Source organism: Eubalaena glacialis, chromosome 10 (genome assembly GCF_028564815.1).
Source record: "Eubalaena glacialis isolate mEubGla1 chromosome 10, mEubGla1.1.hap2.+ XY, whole genome shotgun sequence".
NCBI lineage: Eukaryota > Metazoa > Chordata > Mammalia > Artiodactyla > Balaenidae > Eubalaena > Eubalaena glacialis.
The window spans coordinates 57,786,234-57,801,869 of record NC_083725.1 but is presented as its reverse complement, the minus strand read 5'-3'; the positions used below and the strand labels follow the sequence as shown (position 1 = coordinate 57,801,869).

Below are 15,636 nucleotides of genomic sequence, written 5' to 3'. Positions count from 1 at the left end.
GAACACAGACTGAAAGGCCCCTTTCTATTCACTGGACCAGAAGTTCCGGATCTCACCCCCTCAGTAAGACAGGATCCAGCTTGCTGTCACTTTCATTTTTTTTCTTCTGTGCTCTCCAAGCCCCTCAGGCTTGATCCTTAATGCCCCCTCTGATTCTGATCCTCCCACGTATTAACCGAGAGGATTGAAAAGAAGGAAAGCAATCCCCTGGCATGGAGACATTAAAGTGACAGTGCTACTCAATGGGCACTTGATGCAGGATGAGTTGGCGAAGATTTCTTCACACTGGAGTCATTCACATCATGCCGTCTCTTCGCATCCAAGCAGCTCCCTATCCGGCGAGGAAAAACACTGAGACTGTTCGAGACAAGTCAAACCTTCCCCCAAAGGTGTTTTCTGAGACGCTGTAGTAGTATTAGGCATGTGAGCATAAGCTGTGCAAACAGTTCGCGGTTTCCTAAATGAGAGAGTTCGGCCGCTTGGCTTCCACATCCACCCTTTTTCCCTCAGTCTCTCTCCAAACTACCCACCTTCCTTTCGCAGAAAAAACAAATCTCTCTGCTACCGCCGGCCACCCCTGCCCACACCCCGTTCTTATATAGAAGAGCACAGAAATGTCCTGCACCCTCCACGCGATGAAGTGTTTCCTCAGGCAGGAGAAACAGCAGCACTAGAAATTATATAACTCTCGATTTTGGCTTCTCTAAGACATGGAGACTGGAGGGTCGGGGGGTGCTGGTCTGGGAGATACTGCTGGGCACTGAACGCGCACAAAAGGGCGCCAGGCGTCCTCGCAGCGCCCCCCAACCCGAAACACCGGCTGGTAAGGGGGTCTTCTCGGGCAGCGGAGGGGACAAAATTCTCTCCGGTCTCTTTCCAAGCGAGGAGAAAGGATGGAATATGAGGGGACTAAAGATTGAGGAGGGGAGTCTGACGGCTGTGAGGGGAGGAGGCTAGTCGGGGCCGCTCTGGCAGCCGGTTGGGGGCTCTAGGGAGGAGGTGCCCGAGAAGCCGGAGCCTTAACACACGGGCCAGGCCAGAGGGGCAAGCACCCTGAAGGAGTGAAAGGGGCTGGGCAGCTCGGCCCCAGATAACGGAGGTGCCCTGAAGAGAGGAAAACGCGCAGCGACATCCCTGCGCTCGGACCGCCCCCACGTTCCCCTCAGAAGGCGAGAAAAGGGAGCTAGGCTAACAAATTAAAGAGAAGGGAATACGGGCCTGGCAGGGGGGCGGGCCCATGGGAGTCTGGACCTCCTGGAAGCCAATGAGCGGCTCAAGCTTCTGGAAGCCGGGCCCAATCACAGCCAGGATGGAGGGCGCGGCTTTTGACTGGGTCGGGGCGGGCCAGGGATGCGGGCTAGAGGCGTGAGCCCGCACCACTTCCCGCCCCGGGAGTTCTGGGTCCCCGCCCACCACTAGTCACGTGAGTCGCCAAAATGGCGGCGGTCGGGCGTGAGGCTGGAGCCGACCGGAGGGCTGCAGGTGTGGTGCAGGTGGGAGCTGGGGAAGCGCCCAAGGTAGGCGGAAACCCAGGGTGGTATGGGCGGTGATTTCTGCAGCCTCAAGTGCTGGCGCACTCTTCTGAAATGATGCGCGTAAAAGGGATTTGAAGTCTAAAGAGAACAGCTCCCAAGTCCATGCAGGGCGCAATTAAATATCTGGTTGCTATGAAAAGAGGTAGGGAGAAAGTAGGAGACCTAAAGTTTAGTCCTGATTGATGTAGCCTGTTTTCTCTTGACTCGGGGCCTTTGCATTTTAAATTTCCTGCCATTTTGTCCTGACCTCTGCCTGGGTTGTGGGTTCTGAGGACATGACTACATCTTGCTTATCCGGGGGACTTTCAAATACCAGGTGAATGTCTGAGCAAATGATGAGTGAATGTTAAATAAAATTCTGAAGGTCAAGTGAAATAATACACATAAAAGCACTACAAAACCATAAAATATTACTGGTATAATCGTGGTGACCAGTTGAGTGGCCTTGAACTGGTTACTTTTTTTTTTTTTGAACTGGTTACTTTTTAGATAAAATGTTACTTATAGAGAAATTTTTACATTTCAATACTTGTAAAAATTCTATCAGAAAGTTATCAGTATATTTCTCTGCTTTAATAACTGCCTTACAAAAACTATGCACTCAATAAATATTTGCTGTCCTGTTTCAGTATTTTAGGATCATAATCCTGGATATCTGTGTTTCCTATATAATGAGGTGTAGACGAGGTAGGAGGTTGGTACAAGGGATTGCCTGAAAGTTTTCTTTGTGAGGAATAAGGGACTTCAGTGAATTGGATGACAACAAAACGAAAAGTTTTCCCCAGTTTCTGGTTAATTGTCATGTTACTGACATCTGCCTTCATGTACACTAGAGGGATTAGATATAGAATCTCCCTTAGATATTGCTATCTTGTCTCTTCCATTTGCCATTTAGATGTCAGAGAGAGGCAAAAGATTAAATCTAGTCTGTGAAAAATTGTAATTTATAAAATATTTTACTTTTTTTTTTCTGTCCTCCCCAGATATTTTAAAGAAAAAGATAGAACTGGCTTGAGTACAGTTCTTCAATGATGCAGGGAAAGAAACTCATCCATTATTACTCATTGTTTAATACCACATGAAGATTCAAAAGAGCCTATACCTTCAGGATGTTGATACCATGGATGAATTGGCCTTTCATTAGTTAGGGTTAGGGTTGGTACATATCACTTATTCAGGAAATGAATATTACAGTGATGTTCAACATGTGTCCATTGACTACCAGCATCAGAATCACTTGGTGTTATTAAAATGCAGATTTCTAGACTTTACCCTACTCCCGTTAAATCCAGATATCTCAATAGGGAGCTCAAGAGACTGCATTTCAGATAAACTCGTGATTCCTGTGCACATGAAAAGTTGAGAATCTTACTAAGTCTCTTTTATGTCTTTTATGCTTAACCCACTCTGATTCTCTTGCCCAGGACTCCTAAAATTTGAGACTTATTAGTCTATGCCCTTGACCATAAATGTTGTTAAAATGGAGAATCATATAAATTGTGAAAGGCATAGATTTAATCTATTCATTGGCTAATCTGGAATCCCATAATGCCATATGGCAAAAGATGTAACAAATATTAAGACGTTTCACAGAAATCTGAGAGTCTTACCCAGAGCAAAATATTCAGAAGGGATCCTTTCTGAGGGTCCAGTTTTGTTTTGTTTTTTTCAACTACTGGTTTCTGTTAAGATGCTACTGGCCAAACCTCATGGTCCCTTGACATTAGCAACTGTCTATTCATACATCACACTTGGGACACAGGAACTTTCCAACCCTGGAGCCCAGTGCCATGGGTCCAGGCTCCCTGATATACTGCATAGCAATTTCCAGCAAAGGCCCTACTTCTGCCCCAGTAGGGATCTGGATATATATACCTTATATAATCCAAGGTAACCATGATCCACTGCCTCTTCCTAGGCTGGAATGTGTCCCTCTTTCTGATATTCTGTCTTGATATTCTCCAAGGCAATCCCTGTTCTCCCCTACCTCTCCAGGAAACTCAACATAATCTCCAAAAGCTCAGGCTTTCATGAGACAGAGGATAAAGATAGTGGTCAACAAGTAGCTACTGTTTACTTTCAGCTCTGAAAAAGCTAGAGCATGGAGAACTACAAAGGGCCTGGCTACCTTCAGGGAAAACTGTAAAGAAAACAAAAAATATCTCAGTAAATTATCCTTCTACAACAAGTCCTCAGGCAAGTCAGCCTCTCTGAACCTTGTTTGTCTCATCCATAAAGGTAGAGATGACCATTATCGTACCAATTTCTCAAAGTTGTTATGTGAATCAAAAAGCCATTGTCTAACAGATAAGAGCTCACTAAATAGTGACTGAATCATTAACAAAGTATGTGAAAGCAGATGACAGTACCTGACACTTTTACTAGAATCTAAATGTTTTTTAATCTGAATCTGTAGAATTTATAAGTTTTAATATTAACATCATTAGCTATTATGGTTCTGGATTTTTGTGTTTTCCAGGACATCAAGATGCCAACATACATATATGGTCAGTCCAGTCCTTCTCTAGGAGATGCAAATCTCAGAAAACCAATGGTCATCGAAATCATAGAAAAAAAATTTGAATATCTTAGGAAAGAAAAGTAAGAGACTCACCCAGACTGAAAGTCAATAACTTTATTTGCAGATCTTCTGTATTGCCATTGTTTCTAGGTATCTAAGATCCTGTTAACTTTATTGAGTTGGTTATAAAGAAAGCTTATTTTAAAAAAAGAACTGGAGGGAAACATGAGCAGATGAAAATAGTGGTTGGTTGGAATACTGAGACTGTGGATAATTTCTTTTCTCTCTTGAAATTGTTTTGTTTCTAAAATTGTTGAAATGTTATTTGTGCAATAAATATATTTTAATTAAAAGTAATTAGGAGAACACCATTTTGAGGGCTACTTATATTAATTATCAATTGTAATTAATTTCAGTTTAGAATTTATTACCTCAGCCACAGTGCTGAGCTCAGCAAAAGGGAATACAGATTCCATGATGTACATATAGTCTCACATTACCATTCTGACTTTTAGATTAATAGAGCTCAAGAATAAAATCAAAGGACGTTGATCTTAGACTTTAAACATTTCTGGATTTAGGTATGAGTCAGAAAAACTAGATGTCTCAAATTTCTTTGAAGTTTTGGAAATCCTAGACAAATTATTTTAAATGTATCTGGGCTACTTAAGAAATAGTTATTTTCTAGAAGGCCTAACCAAATGTAAAAAACTCTTTTCAAATGACCTTAAGCAAATTAATTCTTTTAGTAGAAAGAACAGTATTCTTGGATTTAGATAGTTTATAAAATTTGGCTACATTGGAACATATTCATATTTATTTGTGGCCAAAATTTATTCTCTCTTTAAAAGAGCTCCATCTTAGAACCACTCTAGTCTCAGAAAGATAATTCTATTGTTCTCTCATTAGAATGCAAGTTCCATGAGGGGTGGAATTTTTTTTCTTTTTTTTTTTTTTTCTCCGCTTTATTCACTGCCCCACCCTCAGCACAAAGAAAATACCTTTCTTTGTATAGTATTGAGCATAGTAAATGCTCAAGAAAAATTTGATGTTGAGTAAATATGTAATAACAAACCCAGGAAAGGATATATCTATTAGAAGAATATTATGTTAAACTTAATTCTTCACTTTGTTTTTCCAATTAGGACTTTAAATATATATGGAACAGTGACCTTTGGAACAACAGCTGGTTTCTCTGGAATATTGGCAAACTTAATTTTCAGACATTGCTTCAAGGTTAAACATGATGCTTTGAAGACATACGCATCATTGACTACACTTCCATTTTTGTCTACTATAGTTTCTTGTGAGCTTCTTGTAAGACATGCTTTGTATTCAGGTAAATTTAAATTCATTAACATATAATGTGTTTATATCTAAGTAAAATTACTCATTAACATATACCATTGCTACTGCTGATAATAGTCCATTTGTGTATTTCTTTACCACTAACAAAGTACCTTCACATATATTGTCCTGTTTCATCCCCACAACAACCCTCCTAATAGCCAAGGCAAGTAGTATTGTGTCTTTTCTTTACAGGTAAGAAACTAAGCTGAGACATGTTCAAGTACACTAAGAAGCAGCATGATATACTGGGAAAAAAGGAGGCTTTGGTATACTACATATTTCACTTAAGTTTTGTGACACTGGGCAAGTCATTCAATCTCTGAGACTCAGTTGTCTTAACTATGAATTAGGACTAATAGTACTTACCTCACAGGATTAAGAATTAAGATACTGTATGTTGAATGTCTAACATAGTATCTGGCATATTATGGGCTTCTAATGTTATTTCCTACCTCCTCCCCTTACCTTAAGTTTCACAACTAGTAATTGATGGAACCTCTGACCCCTGTTCATCAGGTCCCTGCTTAAATACCTTTTCCCCAGGGAAACCTCTGATTCCCTCAGGTTAAGTTTCTGGATACATTCTCTATTCATTTTACCTTCAAAGCATATGCACACTTAAGATTATTTGTTTAAATATTTGTCTAATGTATTTCTTTCTTAGTAAACTGACCTGAAGGTCAGAGATTGGATCTCTTCTGTGTAATACTGTATCCCTAGCACATGCCTGACACATAGACAGTATAAATGTACTACCCTAGAATCCAGATATCTGGTCTGCTAGTTTAATATTCTTCACTATGAAATTACTTCTGCAACAGCCATATAAGTAAGAGGTAACTTATCCTTATGTGAAGTATAATAAAAGCATTTTTTAAATGTGATACTATTGTGCCATAGACTGAACTTCTAATATTCTTTCTACTATTTTGCTACGCTTGAGGACAATGCAAATAACTACTGTATGAGGACCCAAGACTCTTAATAGTTCTTATCCTGAGTTTTAAAGGGAGATCAAATTTACTTTTGTTTTCCAGGTAATATAAGCCGGGAAAATTGTGTTCTGAGAAGTTCACTGATTGGCATAGTGTGTGGTGTTTTATATCCCATTGCTTTAGCTTTTTCTAAAAATGGACGTCTGGCAGTCAAGTAAGTCCATCTTTTTGTTCCGTTTCTTCCTTTCTTCCCTTTTTTTTTTTAAATTTATTTATTTAATTTATTCATTTTTGGCTGCTTGGGGGCTTTCTCTAGTTGAGGCAAGCGGGGGCTACTCTTGGTTGCAGTGTGCGTACGGGCTTCTCATTGCGGTGGCTTCTCTTGTTGCAAAGCACCGGCTCTAGGCACACAGGCTTCGGTAGTTGTGGCACGCGGGGTCAGTAGTTGTCGCTCGTGGGCTCCAGAGCGCAGGCTCAGTTGTTGTGGCTCATGAGCTTGGTTGCTCTGCAACATGTGGGACCTTCCCGGACCAGGGCTTGAACCTGTGTCCCCTGCATTGGCAGGTGGATTCTTAACCACTGCACCACCAGGGAAGCCCCCCCCTTTTTTTTTTAATGTTAATAAACTCTCCTTATTCTTTAGCTGCCAATGACACATTTTCTTCAAAATATCATAGTTTCATATTTCAAATAGCTAATTTTAACCTTTTTTGCTATCTACATGAAAGATCTAGAAGAGAAATGATCAGTTTAGGAGACATCAACAAATTTTTTATAGAATTTACTGCCAGAGGAAGTAATTAATCCTTTTTCGTTTTTAGGTATCATACTGTTCCACTGCCACCAAAAGGAAGGGTTTTACTTTATTGGCTGCTGCTTTGTCAAACAGAGATAAAAGCAATGGTGATTCCTCTTATCCTTCAGACAGCCCTTGGAATATATCATGGTCTAGAGCATTATGCAATATTCGAAAGTACACTTGAGAAAACTGTACATGAAGATTAACCAAAGAATGAATGGATACTAAATCAGCATAATGGACTTTTTTATGATGAGGACTTAGGCACTGCTGAAAGAGTTAAAAGTAATTCTGGATAGACAATTTATTTCTTTTCCTTTTGCCTGGTGTATAGCAGGTGCTCAATAAATATTCAGTAATTAAATAAATGTAGGTTTCGTCTCTGTTTTGTCATTGTATGTGGAAATGGATTTGAGGCCTCAAGGTCTGATCTATACATTTATGTATGTATTCATTCACAAACCTTTATTGAGCACCTGCTAGGTCTCAGACATTGTGTTACATATAGTAAGAAATCGTCCTTACCCAGAAAGAACTCACAATTAGAAATGTGAACACATAGCCTGAGAGGGTTTGAGAGATAATACACATAATTCTCTGGGCACACTGAGGGTGTGGCTGTTAACTACTTGTGCAGAAGGGAAAGCTATGGGGGGAAGGTGACATTTGTCCTAGATTTTGAAGGGGAAGTTGAAAGTTCACAAGAAAGCAATATAGAAATAACATAGCCCATTCCTCTACTCTAAACTCTAATTCAGTATACTTACTAGTTCATATCATTGACAAATTACCCTCACTGTGCTATTTAAAGAACATTTATTGAGTGCCTGTTTGCTATGCATTAATATAGGCACCAGGGGTACGAAAATTCAGTCACTGCCCTCAAGAAGCATAAAATCTAAAGAAAGAGATCACAGCATGCTTCTTTAAGTCTGCTAGAGCATTCTTGAGCTACATGTTTAGTTAGGGAAACAGGAGAGGAAATGAATGCTGTCTGATGAAAAGAATAAGACACAGAATGGAACCCCATAGCTCATTCTCCTTGTCTAATCACATTCATCTTGAGATTTAAAGATTTGGTCATCTGAGGCCCCAAGCAACACAAAACAGAAATGGAAGTCTTAACGAGTTGCTTTACAGCATCATATATAACAAACTGAAATACATACACTCTTTTACTAATAAAAAAAAATGGTTAGTAAGCTGTCCAGCTTTGTATTCTCAGAATAATTCATGATACTTGAAACTCTGAGGAAAGGGTAGGCAATTGGGGGGAGAGAGGAAACCAAGTCAAATAGATATCAATGGTATTAATATTAACTCTTAAACAATTATTATACAAGTACATGAATACCTTCTTATAATGAGATACACAAATGATCCAGAAGTATATAGAGCGTGACTTGAAAGTCCCCCTTCACTTCCACTCCATCCTATTTCTACTCCATTCTCCAGAGGCAACCATTATCAAGTTAGCACATCTTTTTCCTCGTAGTATTCTTTTGTAACTTACATATTTTTTTTAATAAATGGTATTATCCATACATATTGTACTGGAAATTAATTTTCCCTTCAATATATGTCTTGGAGATCTTTCCGACTCATTACGTGTAGGTCTAACATGTTCTTTTTGGTGACTGAAAAACATTCTTGGTGATTCTAGTATTCACATAGGTGATCCTTCCAACACCCTGGTCTCTCTATCCTACCACTTATTCCCATGGTCATACTTTAGACCTGTGCTGTCCAATATAGTAGTCATTAGCCATGTGTGGCTCCTGAGCATTTGAAATGTGAGTAGTCTAAATTGAGACATGTAGTAAGTGTAAAATACACATTAAGTTTTAAAGATTTACTATGTAAAAAAGAATATAAAACATCTCAATAATCTTTTGATTACATGTTGAAGTGTTACTCTTTTGGATATATTGGGTTAAATAAAATACATTAAAATTAATTTTACCTGCTTTTTTAATCTGGCTACTATGAAATTTTAAGTTATATACACAGCATATATTTTTATTGGACCGTGTTGCTCTAGACCTTGTCATTATCAATAAATTGAAATTCTTCACATTCTCAATTGTAAAATCCCATATTCTGATCACTACCTCCTGTCCTTCCTATTTATTCCTTCTCATACCACAATCCAGCATTACTTCAGCTCTACCAGAATCTATAATCCATCAATCCCACTACCTTTTCACTGTCTCTCACCCCCCTCACATCCTTACCATCCTTCTCCAGCTTCAGCCACATCAATCTTTAATTTAAAGTTTGCCAATATCAGGGAAAAAAGAAAAACATAAAAATGAATCTAGCTAAGGTTGATTTTGAAATAAAGATATTTGCCTCTTATTTTCTTTTGTGAATTTTCTGTTCATGTCTTTGGCACATTTGATTTGTAGATCAAATAAATTCTCTATAAATTCTGGGTATTTTGTTTCTTCATATGCTGAGATAGTAATCTGAGAAATACAGCAAGGTTGATTTAGGTTCACCTCCCTTGCCACCTGAAAGCAGGAGAGATTTGTATCTTACTCCATGACTTCAATTTGCCTTTTTTACAATAGAAAAAAGCAGGGAAGTCTATCAATGTTTTCCACTGGCTTTGGAAAGCAGTACTTGCCAAAGTGGCTGTAAGAGGCCTGAAAGGAGAAATTAGGGAAAACTTGATCTGGGCCTGAGCCCAAAGGTGAAGCTAGGTGAACCACAGTGAAGAAAGGTAGCAAGTCACTAAAGGCAAGATAGTTCAGAGGTGTGAAATACAGCCTGGAGCTCCACTATCAAAGTTCAAATCCTGGCCCTACTACTTACCAACGGGATAACTTTGAACAAGCTATTTCACCTCTCTGCACCTCACTTTCCTCATCTGTAAACTGAGAAATAAAGATCGTACTTACCTCATAGTGTTGTCAGCACTAAGTGAGTTAATACATGTAAATCAGAACAGTGGCCAACTCACAGGAAGTCTGTATATGTTACTGCCATTACTGTTGTTCCTGTTGCTCTTACTGCATGCCAGCTAGCACAGTCCTTTCCCTAGCCTGTAGTTATCTGTTTAGCATTTTTCTAGGAAAGATTAGAAAGAAGCAGAGCAAAGAAAATTCACAAGCTATCTTTCACTTGAATAAATACATATTCATTTATTCAACTAATACTGATTCAAGATACAGCATATGAAAGACATTGTATACCACACGTTGGGCAATCTACCTAACCTTTCTGACTGTGTTTCCTCTTAAAGCGTAGTAATAACTGCTTTGCAGCGAGGTTATAGAAATGGAACCATACCATACCTGGCCTATAGGAAGTGCTCAATAAATGTGTTTACATTGCCTGTTTTCCCTGATGTTCTCCCTGAGTTATATGTAATGACTAAGATATGGTTCCAACTATGAGAACTTACCTTCTCTCTTGGCTTTTCCCCTGCATTTTCTCCAACTGCCTTAGCCATGTGATTATCCCCTTGCTTTTGTATTTACTGCATCATATTGCATTACTTGCTACGTATTGTATCATATTGATTTTCTTCCTGCCTTTGTACAATTATATTGTCTTGTGTAAACTATTCAGTATTTGAATTTCCAACTTTAAGCAGTAATCTAATAATGAAGAAATGGTATTCTACAGATGTGGCTGATTTCATAGAACTTGTTCACTTACATTCCTAAGCCTCATTAAAAAAAAAAAAAAAAGATTCTTCCAAAGATACATAATCCATATTCCCCTATCTTCATCATCTTATCCCCACAAAGACAGTCACACTAACATTAATAAAAAGAATAATTGAATCTTGGTATCCCTGAGTCCCACCAGCTTCACTAAAGTAATGACCCCCCAAAAGCCTCCCCAAGATTAGACATAGCAGAAGAGTAGTAAACTTAAAGACACAATATCAACTTCAAAGTAAAGCTGAAAAAAAAAACCTAACATAGTATTAGTGAGTAGCCTTATATACCTGTAATTTAAGTCAATTAAGGAAGGGATGAGCAGAAAAAATTTTTTGAAATACTAATGGCTGAAAATTTTCCAGATTTGATGAAATGTATAAAACAAAAGATTCACAGATTTCCAGTCCAAGGTGGTAATACAGGAGACCCCTAAACTCATCTCCTCCCACAAACACACCGAATCTACAGCTACACACAGAGCAATTCCTTCTGAAAGAAATCCAGAAACTAGCTGAGCAACTCCTACACATCAGGCAAACAAGGAAATATCCACACCAAAATAGGTAGGAAAGGCTGAGAAACACTCTTGCCATAAGCCCCCCTGCCAGCACAGCAACATACTCTCACGAGGAAACTTGAAAATCCCAGTTTCTCCCACGCTGTCGGCCACACACCTTCCAGGTGTGTGCTCCTCTGGTGACATGGGGCCAGGAGATGCCCTCCTCAGCTCCTTGCCTGGGTGGGCGAGGCTCTAGGGCCGGCAGAAATCCTCGTTTGAGGGTCCCACTAAGGTCCCCGGTCAGAGTGCTACAGCTGAGCAGAGCGGCTGCTTGGGACTACTGCTCAGGTGCTGCAGAAAGCCTTCTTGGAATCTGACATGTTATTACTTTTGGACCGTTGGCCAGCTGCTCCTGACTTAGCCACATGAAGGCTCAGACTATCCCAGTCTCTGAACTGAAGAGAACCAACACTATTAGCATATCTCTCACCACCATGAATGCAAGGTATTTCAATGAAGAGTATCAGGAGGACATCTACAAATCCCAGACTGGCATGTGCAAGTTCTGAGGAATGATGGAATAACCCAATGTATCTGGGTGACCTTTGGAGACAGCTGAGACAGACCTACAACAGGGCAGTGGCTGACACACAACTCAAAGCACATTTTTCCAGCCGTGTGGCTGACAGGGTTTTGGTGCTCTGGCCGGCGGTCAGGACTGAGCCTCTGATGTGGGAGAGCCGAATTCAGGACATTGGACCACCAGAGACCTCCTGGCCCCATGTAATATCAATTGGCGAGAGCTCTCCCAGAGATCTCCCTCTCAACGCTAAGACCCAGCTCCACTCAACGACCAGCAAGCTCCAGTGCTGGACACCCCATGCCAAACAACTAGCAAGACAGGAACACAACCCCACCCATTAGCAGAGAGGCTGCCTAAAATCATAATAAGTTCACAGACACTCCAAAACACACCACTGGATGTGGTCCTGCCCACCAGAAAGACAAGATCCAGCCTCATCCACCAGAACACAGGCACCAGTCCCCTCCACCAGCAAGCCTACAAAACCCACTGAACCAACCTTGCCCACTGGGGGCAGACACCAAAAACAACAGGAACTACAAACCTGCAGCCTGGGAAAAGGAGACCCCAAACACAGTAACTTAAGCAAAATGAGAAGACAGAAAAATACACAGCAGATGAAGGAGCAAAATGAGAAGACAGAGAAATACACAGCAGATGAATACCAGAACAAACAAATGAAGAGGAAATAGGTAGTCTACCTGAAAAAGAATTCAGAGTAATGATAGTAAAGATGATCCAAAATCTTGAAAGTAGAATGGACAAAATAAAAGAAACATTTAACAAGGACCTAGAAGAACTAAAGAGCAAACAAACAATGATGAACAACCCAATAAATGAAATTAAAAATTCTCTAGAAGGAATCAATATCAGAATAACTGAGGCAGAAGAACGGATAAGTGACTGGGAAGAAAAAATAGTGGAAATAACTACCGCAGAGCAGAATAAAGAAAAAAGAATGAAAAGAATTGAGGACAGTCTCAGAGACCTCTGGGACAACAGTAAACACACCAACATTTGAATAATAGGGGTCCCAGAAGAAGAAGAGAAAAGGGACTGAGAAAATATTTGAAGAGATTATAGTTGAAAACTTCCCAAATATGGGAAAGGAAATAGTCAACTCCAGGAAGCACAGAGAGTCCCATACAGGATAGATCCAAGGAGAAACACTCCAAGACACATATTAATCAAACTATCAAAAATTAAATACAAAGAAAAAATATTAAAAGCAGCAAGGGAAAAGCAACAAATAACATACAAGGGAATCCCCATAAGGTTAACAGCTGATCTTTCAGCAGAAACTCTGCAAGCCAGAAGGGTGTGGCAGGACATATTTAAAGGGATGAAAGGGAAAAACCTACAACCAAGATTACTCTACCCAGGAAGAATCTCATTCAGATTCAACAGAGAAATTAAAACATTTACAGACAAGCAAAAGCCAAGAGAATTCAGCACCACCAAACCAGCTTTACAACAAATGCTAAAGGAACTTCTCTAGGCAGGAAACACAAGAGAAGGAAAAGACCTACAATAACAAACCCAAAACAATTAGAAAATGGTAATAGGAACATACATATCGATAATTACTTTAAATGTAATGGATTAAATGCTCCAACCAAAAGATATACACTGGCTAAATCAATACAAAAACAAGACCCGTATATATGCTGTCTACAAGAAACCCAATTCAGACCTAGGGACACATACAGACTGAAACTGATGGGATGGAAAAAGACACTCAATGCAAATGGAAATCAAAAGAAAGCTGGAGTAGCCATTCTCATATCAGACAAAATCAACGTTAAAAGAAAGACTATTACAAGAGAAAAAGAAGGACACTAACTAATGATCAAGGGATCAATCCAAGAACAAGATATAACAATTGTAAATATTTACGCACCCAACATAGGAGCACCATAATACATAAGGCAAATGCAAACAGCCATAAAAGGGGAAATCAACAGTAACACAATAATAGTAGGGGACTTTAACACCCCACCTTCACCAATGGACAGATCATCCAAAATGAAAATAAATAAGGAAACACAAGCTTTAAATGACACATTAGACACGATGGACTAAATTGATATTTATAGGACATTCCATCCAAAAACAACAGAATACACTTTCTTCTCAAGTACTCATGGAACATTCTCCAGGATAGGTCATATCTTGGGTCACAAATCAAGCCTTGGTTAATTTAAGAAAATTGAAATCGTATCAAGTATCTTTTCCAACCACAACGCTATGACACTAGATATCAATTACAGCAAAAAAGCTGTAGGGGGCTTCCCTGGTGGTGCAGTGGTTAAGAATCTGCCTGCCAATGCAGGGGACAAGGGTTTGAGCCCTACTCCGGGAAGATCCCACATGCCGAGGAGCAACTAAGCCCATGAGTGATAACTATTGAGCCTGCACTCTAGAGCCCATGAGCCACAACTACTGTAGCCCGCATGCATAGAGCCCGTGCTCCGCAACGAGAGAAGCCACCACAATGAGAAGCCTGCACACCGCCACGAAGAGTAGCCCCCACTCACCGCAACTAGAGAAAGCCTGCGAGCAGCAACAAAGACCCCGTGCAGCCAAAAATAAATAAATAAATAAATTTATTTTTTTTAAAAAAGCTGTAAAAAATACAAACACATGGAGGCTAAACAATACAGTACTAAATAACCAAGAGTTCACTGAAGAAATCAAAGAGGAAATCAAAAAATACCTAGAAAAAAATAACAATGAAAACACGATGACCCAAAACATATGAGATGCAGCAAAAGCAGTTCTAGGAGGGAAGTTTATAGCAATAAATCTTACCACAAGAAACAAGAAATATCTCAAATAAACAACCTAACCTTTCACCTAAAGCAATTAGAGAAAGAAGAACAAAAAAACCCAAAGTTAGCAGAAGGAAAGAAATCAAAAAGATCAGAAATAAATTAAAAAGAAATGAAGGAAACGATAGCAAAGACTAATAAAACTAAAAGCTGGTTCTTTGAGAAGATAAACAAAATTGATAAACCATTAGCCAGACTCATTAAGAAAAAAAGGGAGAAGACTCAAATCAATAAAATTAGAAATGAAAAAGGAGAAATAACAACTGACACTGCAGAAATGCAAAGAAAGGATCATGAGAGGTTACTACAAGCAACTCTATGCCAATAAAATGGAAAACCTGGAAGAAATAGACACATTCTTAGAAAAGCACAACCTTTCAAGACTGAAACAGGAAGAAATAGAAAATATAAACAGACCAATCACAAGCACTGAAATTGAAACTGTGATTAAAAATCTTCCAACAAACAAAAGCCCAGGACCAGATGGCTTCACAGACAAATTCTATCAAACATTTAGAGAAGAGGTAACACCTATCCTTCTCAAACTCTTCCAAAATATAGCAGAGGGAGGAACACACCAAAACTCATTCTACGATGCCACCATCACCCTGATACCAAAACCAGACAATGATGTCACAAAAAAGAAACCTACAGACCAATATCACTGATGAACATAGATGCAAAAATCCTCAACAGAATACCAGCAAACAGAATCCAACAACACATTAAAAGGATCATGCACCCTGATCAAGTGGGGTTTATCCCAGGAATGCAAGGATTCTTCAATATATGCAAATCAATCAATGTGATAAACCATATTAACAAATTGAAGGGAAAAACGATATGATCATCTCAATAGATGCAGAAAATGTTTTCGACAAAATTTAACACCACTTTATGATAAAAACC

The 15,636-nt window shown here is 39.4% G+C and overlaps 1 protein-coding gene across 3 annotated transcripts; it reads left to right on the top strand.

Annotated features, from left to right (window-relative positions):
* Positions 1–1,432: 1,432 nt before the first annotated feature.
* TMEM126B (transmembrane protein 126B) lies at positions 1,433–7,414 on the top strand. 3 transcript variants are annotated; one of them, XM_061202771.1, is made up of 5 exons: positions 1,433–1,517; positions 4,015–4,136; positions 5,202–5,395; positions 6,444–6,555; positions 7,163–7,414. In XM_061202771.1, the coding sequence occupies exons 1-5, from the start codon at positions 1,437–1,439 to the stop codon at positions 7,344–7,346; spliced, it is 693 nt and encodes a 230-aa protein (XP_061058754.1). In that variant the 5' UTR covers positions 1,433–1,436; the 3' UTR covers positions 7,347–7,414. The 3 variants fall into 3 exon arrangements, with proteins under 3 accessions (XP_061058754.1, XP_061058756.1, XP_061058757.1); XM_061202773.1 differs by having other exon boundaries at positions 1,446–1,493; XM_061202774.1 differs by having other exon boundaries at positions 1,451–1,482.
* The last annotated feature ends 8,222 nt before the right edge of the window (positions 7,415–15,636 follow it).

Coding starts and splice junctions, on each gene's coding strand:
- TMEM126B (XM_061202771.1), top strand. CDS start 1,437: ATGGCGGCGGTCGGGCGTGAGGCTGGAGCCGACCGGAGGGCTGCAGGT. Junction 1,518..4,014: donor GAGCTGGGGAAGCGCCCAAG/GTAGGCGGAAAC, acceptor TGTGTTTTCCAG/GACATCAAGATGCCAACATA. Junction 4,137..5,201: donor GAATATCTTAGGAAAGAAAA/GTAAGAGACTCA, acceptor TTTTCCAATTAG/GACTTTAAATATATATGGAA.